This window comes from Oncorhynchus masou, chromosome 13, assembly GCF_036934945.1.
Source record: "Oncorhynchus masou masou isolate Uvic2021 chromosome 13, UVic_Omas_1.1, whole genome shotgun sequence".
NCBI classification, from domain to species: Eukaryota; Metazoa; Chordata; class Actinopteri; order Salmoniformes; family Salmonidae; genus Oncorhynchus; species Oncorhynchus masou.
The window spans coordinates 85,381,483-85,391,015 of NC_088224.1; the positions used below are offsets into that span (position 1 = coordinate 85,381,483).

At 46.2% G+C, this 9,533-nt stretch overlaps 1 protein-coding gene across 1 annotated transcript in view; it reads right to left on the reverse strand.

Moving 5' to 3' along the window:
• The window catches only part of LOC135553166 (tumor necrosis factor receptor superfamily member 19L-like), a 29,469-nt gene extending 21,302 nt beyond the window's left edge, over window positions 1-8,167 (reverse strand). Inside the window, exons 1-3 of the mRNA XM_064985329.1 lie at window positions 7,959-8,167; window positions 6,755-6,804; window positions 6,361-6,627 (exon numbers count right to left, since the gene is read on the reverse strand). Coding sequence (XP_064841401.1) covers window positions 6,361-6,627; window positions 6,755-6,804; window positions 7,959-8,110 — 469 coding nt within the window. The 5' untranslated portion in view covers window positions 8,111-8,167. The remainder of the gene's footprint in view (window positions 1-6,360; window positions 6,628-6,754; window positions 6,805-7,958) is intronic.
• Window positions 8,168-9,533: the final 1,366 nt, after the last annotated feature.

The window sequence follows — 9,533 nt, forward strand, 5'->3', positions numbered from 1 at the left end:
TAGAGAAGAAGGAGGGGTGGGTGTTTCTCCATGCTACAGGGCAGCTACGGTTTCACAATACAAGAACTGTGTTCCATTACTCATACTAACCTCACTAACCATACTATTTGTGATGTAAATTGAGTATGTAGTATGCTTATTGGTCATAGTATGGATATAGTTAGTATGCCAAAAGTTCCCAGATGTCGTACTAAATTCACCAAAATACAAAGTATATTTGCAGTGGAGACTATTTCTGTGCTTTTAGGGCCCATAATGCAAATTCTTCTGAAAATGGGCGTGGCTTCACAATGCTTTCAAATTTGAAGAAAATGGCGAAAAATAGTCAGACGACAGTGGATACAAATTCACTGCTTTAACTATTTATGACAAATGTTCGGAAAATGTTGAGCAATGTAATAAAGTAATGACTTTTCAAATAAGTTACATTACACGTTGTGTGTTGGCTGACAATTTGTTAGCTACGCTATCCTTACGAACCGCATAGCATTACAGCTTGTACCGGTATGTTAGCTAGTTACCATCCTAACGTTAGTTGGCTACTAATACATGGAACTAGCCAGGCAGTATATTAACTATATGCTATCTAACTAACTAGCCAGCATTTATTGATTTGATTATTTACGTCATTCTTAGCTTAGTGGTATAGTCGTTGTGAGTTCTCAATCGGCATTGTTAATTCTGGCAATCTACTCGGATTTCAGAGCACTCTCTTCTGAGTCTGCCATCATGCAGAATAACTGATGAATTTACGAACGCTCAACACCCGTTGAATATGGCCGGTGTCATTAAACGTCAGCAAAAACAAGTGTAATTAAATTGTTGCCAGCAGCACAGTTACAGTCACCAACGCTCTAGACAACATGAAAACATACTAACCAGCTCTGCTAGGGTGAGTAAAATGGTCAGAGTGAGGTGTTCTCTCATTTGTGATGGAAGTAGCTAGCAAGCCAGCCAATGTTTGCCAGTTAGCTTGGGTGCTTGACTGCCGTTGAGGTCAGAACACTTGGATCAACCCTCCTCCTCGGCCAGAGCGTCCAGTGTAAGCCCCGAGAGTGAAACGCTCTGAATTTACGAACAGGCAATCTGATAACGCTCTGGATTTACGAACAGGCAATCTGATAACGCTCTGGATTTGCACACTCTGGCATTCTAGATTAACTTTAAGAACACACCCAAAGTCGTAAAATGTCTAGCTAGTTATGTGTTATGCTAACTAGCTAGCAAGAGATTGCATAGCAACAGCACCAACTTTCGGTAGACGGGCGAAGCACTAGTACGCTCAACTGAACTGAACAGTTACTAGCAACACCAGATAAGGAGATGGAGCCTGAGATACTAGCAACACCAGACAAGGAGATGGAGCCTGAGATACTAGCAACACCAGACAAGGAGATGGAGCCTGAGATACTAGCAACACCAGACAAGGAGATGGAGCCTGAGATACTAGCAACACCAGACAAGGAGATGGAGCCTGAGATACTAGCAACACCAGACAAGGAGATGGAGCCTGAGTTACTAGCAACACCAGACAAGGAGATGGAGACTGAGATACTAGCAACACCAGACAAGGAGATGGAGACTGAGACACGAGCAACACCAGACAAGGAGATGGAGACTGAGACACTAGCAACACCAGACAAGGAGATGGAGACTGAGACACGAGCAACACCAGACAAGGAGATGGAGACTGAGACACTAGCAACACCAGACAAGGAGATGGAGACTGAGATACTAGCAACACCAGACAAGGAGATGGAGCCTGAGTTACTAGCAACACCAGACAAGGAGATGGAGACTGAGATACTAGCAACACCAGACAAGGAGATGGAGACTGAGACACTAGCAACACCAGACAAGGAGATGGAGGAGATGGAGACTGATGGAGACTGAGACACTAGCAACACCAGACAAGGAGATGGAGACTGAGACACTAGCAACACCAGACAAGGAGATGGAGACTGAGACACTAGCAACACCAGACAAGGAGATGGAGACTGAGATACTAGCAACACCAGACAAGGAGATGGAGACTGAGACACGAGCAACACCAGACAAGGAGGTGGAGACTGAGACACGAGCAACACCAGACAAGGAGGTGGAGACTGCCAACCAGATTAGGAGTGTGTGTGTGTGTGTGTGTTGTATGATTTGGAATGCATTGTATTTCCAGAGGGCTGCCCTCTGACCTGTAGGGGGTTAGAATGTGTCATCCCCAAGCGTCAGAGTTAATACAACAACGTTAGGTTCCCACCACCACACCGTCTACATGGCTTAGAGTCTGACATGACTACTGTCTATGAAAAGGGCTGAAAGGAGAGTGTGTTTGTGCCCTGGGATTGAGAGGTGGAGTCGTGACACAGCTACCGCCTGTACCAGAGCACCTTCATTTCCCTCTACCCTTAGAGACATAATAGTATGTTCATTCAGGGCCCTCCTTGTGTTCTGCTTCCCAGAGTGTGCGCAACAGGACATGCGATGCCCATGTGTATCCCCTTACGTATAAAGCTGTGTGCCTTTCTAAGCAACCATTGAAGAGCTAAAACTAGGTTACCCATATTGGGGGAAGGCTTTGAAAATAGACGCCAGGTTTGAAATAGAGTCTGAGGAGTCAGGGTTACTGTCGAGACCCAGTTTTTGTAAAGTGATATGATCTAATTTTGACAATAGGATAGGGTTAAATGTTAGAATTGGGACTCTGATCCTCCGGTAATCCAATCCAACCTTAGATCAGGAATGTATGTCATTAAAGGGTCCCACCGTACCTTCTCCACTATGCAATCTGGCTTCAGAGCTGGTCTGGGTGCACCTCAGCCACGCTCAAGGTCCTAAACGATATCTTAACCGCCATCGATAAGAGCCATTACTGTGCAGCCGTCTTCATCGACCTGGCCAAGGCTTTCTACTCTGCCAATCACCACATTCTTATTGGCAGACTCGACAGCCTTGGTTTCTCAAATGATTGCCTCGCCTGCTTCACCAACTACTTCTCTGATAGAGTTCAGTGTGTCAAATCGGAGGGCCTGTTGTCCGGACCTCTGGCAGTCTCTATGGGGTTGCCACAGGGTTCAATCCACGGCCCGACTCTCTTCTCTGTATACATCAATGATGTTGCTATTGCTGCTGGTGATTCTCTGATCCACCTCTACGCAGACGACACCATTCTGTACACTTCTGGCCCCTCCTTGGACACTGTGTTAACTAACCTCCAAACGAGCTTCAATGCCATACAACACTCCTTCCGTGGCCTCCAATTGCTCTGAAATACAAGTAAAACTAAATGCATGCTCATCAACCGATTGCTGCCTGCACCTGCCCGCCTGTCCAACATCACTACTCTGGACGGTTCTGACCTAGAATATGTGGACAACTACAAATACCTAGGTGTCTGGTTAGACTGTAAACTCTCCTTCCAGACTCACATTAATCATCTCCAATCCAAAATTAAATCTAGAATTGGCTTCCTATATCGCAATAAAGCACCATTCACTCATGCTGCCAAACATACCCTAGTAAAACTGACAATCCTACCGATCCTCGACCTCGGTGATGTCATCTATAAAATGGCCTCCAACACTCTACTCACAAACTGGATGCAGTCTATCACAGTGCCATCCGTTTTGTCACCAAAGCCCTATACACTACCCACCATTACTCTCTCGTTGGTTGTCCCTCGCTTCATACTCGTCGCCAAACCCACTGGCTACAGGTTATCTACAAGTCTCTGCTAGGTAAAGCCCCGCCTTATCTCAGCTCACTGGTCACCATAGCAGCACTCACTCGTAGCACACGCTCCAGCAGGTATATCTCTCTGGTCACCCCCAAAACCAAGTCTCCCTTTGGTCATCTTTCCTTCCAGTTCTCTGCTGCCAATGACTGGAACGAACTGCAAAAATCTCTGAAGCTGGAGACTCATATCTCCCTCACTAGTCTTAAGCACCAGCTGTCAGAGCAGCTCACAGATCACTGCACCTGTACATAGCACATCTGTAAACAGCCCATCTATCTACCTACCTCATCCCCATACTGGTATTAAAGGCTGGATACCAAATAAAAGGATTAAAGGATCTGGATAATTATGAAAAACTGGGTCCTGGTGTCTCCTCTGGTCATGAAAAACTGGGCCCTGGTGTCTCCTCTGGTCATGAAAAACTGGGCCCTGGTGTCTCCTCTGGTCATGAAAAACTGGGCCCTGGTGTCTCCTCTGGTCATGAAAAACTGGGCCCTGGTGTCTCCTCTGGTCATGAAAAACTGGGCCCTGGTGTCTACTCTGGTCATGAAAAACTGGGCCCTGTCTCTGTGTCTCCTCTGGTCATGAAAAACTGGGCCCTGGTGTCTCCTCTGGTCATGAAAAACTGGGTCCTGGTGTTTCCTCTGGTCATGAAAAACTGGGCCCTGGTGTCTCCTCTGGTCATGAAAAACTGGGTCCTGTCTCTGTGTCTCCTCTGGTCATGAAAAACTGGGCCCTGGTGTCTCCTCTGGTCATCTGAAAAACTGTGCCTGTCTCTGTGTCTCCTCTGGTCATCTCTCTGTCTCTGTGTCTCTCTCTCTGTCTCTGGGTCTCTCTGTCCTGGTGTCTCCTCTGGTCATGAAAAACTGTGCCCTGGTGTCTCTTCTCTGGTCATGAAAAACTGGGCCCTGTCTCTGTGTCTCCTCTGGTCATGAAAAACTGGGTCTCTGTGTCTCTCTCTCTCTGTCTCTGTGTCTCCTCTGGTCATCCAAAATATCAGTTCATGTATTGTTGTAAGGACCCTTGAAAACACTTATTCAAAAGAAAATCTAAAAGGCACAGCCCAGATACCTGTATCTCTTTCTCTCTTTCTCTCTGTCTCTGTCTCTCTGTCTCTCTGTCTCTGTGTCTCTCTCTGTCTCTGTGTCTCTCTCTCTCTCTGTGTCTCTCTCTCTCTCTCTGTGTCTCTCTCTCTCTCTCTGTGTCTCTCTCTGTCTCTGTGTCTCTCTCTCTGTCTCTGTGTCTGTCTCTCTCTCTGTCTCTGTGTCTCTCTCTCTGTCTCTGTGTCTCTCTCTCTGTCTCTGTGTCTCTCTCTCTCTCTCTGTGTCTCTCTCTCTCTGTCTCTGTCTCTGTGTCTCTCTCTCTGTCTCTGTGTCTCTCTCTCTCTGTCTCTGTGTCTCTCTCTCTCTGTCTCTGTGTCTCTCTCTCTCTGTCTCTGTGTCTCTCTCTCTCTGTCTCTGTGTCTCTCTCTCTCTGTCTCTGTGGTCTCTCTCTCTCTGTCTCTGTGGTCTCTCTCTCTCTGTCTCTGTGGTCTCTCTCTCTCTCTGTCTCTGTCTCTGGTCTCTCTCTCTGTCTCTGTGGCTCTCTCTGTCTGTCTCTGTCTCTGTGTCTCTGTCTCTGTGACTCTCTCTCTGTGTCTCTCTCTCTCTGTCTCTGTGTCTCTCTGTCTCTGTGTCTCTCTCTCTGTCTCTGTGTCTCTCTCTCTCTGTCTCTGTGTCTCTCTGTCTCTCTGTCTCTCTCTCTCTCTCTGTCTCTGTGTCTCTCTCTCTGTGTCTCTGTGTCTCTCTCTGTGTCTCTGTGTCTCTGTCTCTGTGTCTCTGTGTCTCTGTGTGTCTCTCTCTGTGTCTCTGTGTGTCTCTCTCTCTGTGTCTCTGTGTCTCTCTGTCTCTGTGTCTCTGTCTCTGTATCTCTCTCTGTGTCTCTCTGTCTCTGTATCTCTCTCTGTGTCTCTCTCTGTCTCTGTGTCTCTCTCTCTCTGTCTCTGTGTCTCTCTCTCTGTCTCTGTGTCTCTCTCTCTATGTCTCTGTGTCTCGCTGTCTCTCTCTCTCTCTGTCTCTGTGTCTCGCTGTCTCTCTCTGTCTCTGTGTCTCTCTCTGTCTCTGTGTGTCTCTCTCTCTCTCTCTGTCTCTGTGTGTCTCTCTCTGTCTCTGTGTGTCTCTCTCTGTCTCTGTGTGTCTCTCTCTGTCTCTGTGTGTCTCTCTCTGTCTCCCTGTGTGTCTCTCTGTCTCTCTCTGTGTCGTGTCTCTCTGTGTCTCTGTGTCTCTCTCTGTGTCTCTCTCTGTGTCTCTGTGTGTCTCTCTGTGTCTCTGTGTCGCTTTCTGTCTCTGTCTCTCTCTCTGTCTCTGTGTCTCTCTCTCTGTCTCTGTGTCTCTCTCTCTGTCTCTGTGTCTCTCTCTCTGTCTCTGTGTCTGTGTCTCTCTCTCTCTCTGTGTCTCTCTCTCTCTGTGTCTCTCTCTCTCTGTGTCTCTCTCTCTCTGTGTCCTCTCTCTGTCTCTCTCTGTGTGTGTGTGTCTGTCTCTCTCTGTGTCTCTCTCTCTGTGTCTCTCTCTCTGTGTCTCTCTCTGTGTCTCTCTCTCTCTCTGTGTCTCTCTCTCTCTGCGTCTCCTCTCTCTCCTCTCTCTCTCGCTCACCCTCTTTCTGTGGTGTAGCATTCTCCTCGTCTCCTCCTTCCTTCTCAGCAGTGCAGTTGTATCCTTTCTTCTTGAGGATATTACAGATGAGGATCCCCAGGAGTCCCATCACACAGAAGATCGGCACCAGGGCGAACACGGCATACTCTGTACTCTTCTCCTCCGGGCTCCGCACTGCTGTACCGTTCACCGGCAGGCCGCCACTGCCCGTCAAACCCTTATCCACTGTACGCACCACGCGCACGTGGGTTGATTGGGCAGGGGGGGCTGGGGAGAGATAAGGGGAGAGAGAGAAAGGGGGAGAACATGGCCCTGTTAAAACCATTATTCCTCCAGTGGAAACATAGTCGATTCAACTATTTGTTGGCGTGATATTGATTCTGTCCACACTCACCTCTCACACAGGCCAGGGTGGAGGCTATCCTCCCAGCAGTGGGGTGGAACCTGGTGGCACCAACACAGGCACATGTTAATATCACAACAGAACAATACCACGTTATCATAGCAGTGTATTCATTTCATGGTCATTTAGCAGACGCTCTTATCCAGACAAACTTACAATTGGTGCATTCGTCTTAAGGTAGCTAGGTGAGACAACCCCATATCAAAGTCCTAGTAAGTAAAACTTTTCCAACTGACCATATTGAAAGGTCAACAGTCTATTTCTGTAGAGAGCGGTGGTCCTGGTCGGAGGGTAGAGACATGCTAACCGGGCTATACAGTGACTGGTCAGGATACAAGCATTTCGCTACACCCACACATAACAACTGCTAAACACATGTGAACAATTTGATTGGATACTTCAGTGCTACTGTTAGGTAGCTGGGCTGGTGTCTATATATGGAGACTAAATGAAGATGAAGGACTACAGTAATACACCTGTTTACTAAGCAGGTTCACAGTGTTTACTAAGCAGGGCCACAGTGTTTACTAAGCAGGACCACAGTGTTTACTAAGCAGGGCCACAGTGTTTACTAAGCAGGGCCACAGTGTTTACTAAGCAGGGCCACAGTGTTTACTAAGCAGGGCCACAGTGTTTACTAAGCAGGGCCACAGTGTTTACTAAGCAGGGCCACAGTGTTTACTAAGCAGGGCCACAGTGTTTACTAAGCAGGGCCACAGTGTTTGTTTACTAAGCAGGGCCACAGTGTTTACCAGGGCCACAGTGTTTACTAAGCAGGGCCACAGTGTTTACTAAGCAGAGCCACAGTGTTTACTAAGCAGGGTCACAGTGTTTACTAAGCAGGGCCACAGTGTTTACTAAGCAGGGCCACAGTGTTTACTAAGCAGGGCCACAGTGTTTACTAAGCAGGGCCACAGTGTTTACTAAGCAGGGCCACAGTGTTTACTAAGCAGGGCCACAGTGTTTACTAAGCAGGGCCACAGTGTTTACTAAGCAGGGCCACAGTGTTGTTTTGTTTTACAGCAGAAGAATCATTCAACCGTTTTGCCTGTATATAATGTGGCTTAAGAAGAGAAACACATTGTTATTACTTGTTGGTGCTTGTTGGTACTTGTTGGTACTTGTCAGGCTTGTTTGGTGAATATTGAGATTACAAAGAGAGAGGGTAGAGATGGTCTTGTATGTGGATACATACCCATACAGACAGTCTCCGCAGACAGCATCAGAGTGCGATGTACCAGAGGTCACAACCTTTTTGTTGAGGACCCCACAGGAGGAATGTGGGCGGCATTGATCAGAGTCATAGCTGTCCGAAAAAGTACCAGCTGAACAAGATTGGCATTGCATCGCCTCGCCTGGCCCCTCGACCTGCCAGCAAGCCTGGCAGGAGAACACATCTTCACATCTCAGAACAGAGTACCACTGTAATTACACACTTCAGTCACATGTGGTTCTGTGTTCAATAAGATGTTCCAAAATAACTAACACTGCCGTTTTGGAAAGAAACTAAGATACATTAACCTCTTTTCGGATTCATTTGTACCCATTTTCATATGAAACCGATTATTTTGTATATATACAGTTGATGTCGGAAGTTTACATACACTGTAGTCAAATAAAATTAAATTCAGTTTTTCACAATTCCTGACATTTAATCCTATTTAAAAATCCCTGTTAGTTAAGATCCCTGTCAGTTAACCTCTTGATGCTATGGGGGCGCTATTTCATTTTTGGATGAAAAACGTTCCCGTTTTAAACAAGATATTTTGTCACAAAAAGATGCTCGACTATGCATATAATTGATAGCTTTCGAAAGAAAACACTCTGACGTGTCCAGAACTACAAAGATATTTTCTGTGCGTGCCCTAGAACGTGAGCTTCAGGCAAAACCAAGATGAGACGGCATCTAGGAAATGAGCAGGATTTTTGAGGCTCTGTTTTCCATTGTCTCCTTATATGGCTGTGAATGCGAGAGGAGTAAGTCTGCCCTTTCTGTCGTTTCCCCAAGGTGTCTGCAGCATTGTGACGTATTTGTAGGCATATCATTGGAAGATTGACCATAAGAGACCACATCTACCAGGTGTCCGCCCGGTGTCCTGCGCCGAAATTGGTGCGCAAAAAGTCAGCTGCAAGTATTTTTCCATGGAATTTAGAGAAGAATGCAAGCCTCCACAAACGATATATCAATGAAGATATATGTGAAAAAACACCTTGAGGATTGATTCCAAACAACGTTTGCCATGTTTCGGGCGATATTATGGAGTTAATTCGGAAAAAGTTTGACGTTGTAGGTGACTGAATTTTCGGTTCGTTTCGGTAGCCAGATGCGATGTACAAAACGGAACTATTTCTCCTACACACAGACGCTTTCAGGAAAAACTGCGCATTTGGTATGTAACTGAGAGTCTCCTCATTGAAAACATCCGAAGCTCTTCAAAGGTAAATGATTTTATTTATTTGGTTATCTGGTTTTAGTGAAAATGTTGTGTGCTAAATGCTACTCAAAATGCTAAGCTAGCTTAGCATACTCTTACACAAATTAGTCCATTTCTATGGTTCAAAAGCATATTTTGAAAATCTGAGATGACAGTGTTGTTAAGAAAAGGCTAAGCTTGAGAGCAGACGCATTATTTTGATTTTATTTGCGATTTTCAGAAATCGTTAACGTTGCGTTATGCTAATGAGCCTGAGGCTTTAGTCACGATCCCGGATCCGGGATGGGGAGTTTCAAGATTAAGATCACCACATTAATTTAAGAATGTGAAATGTC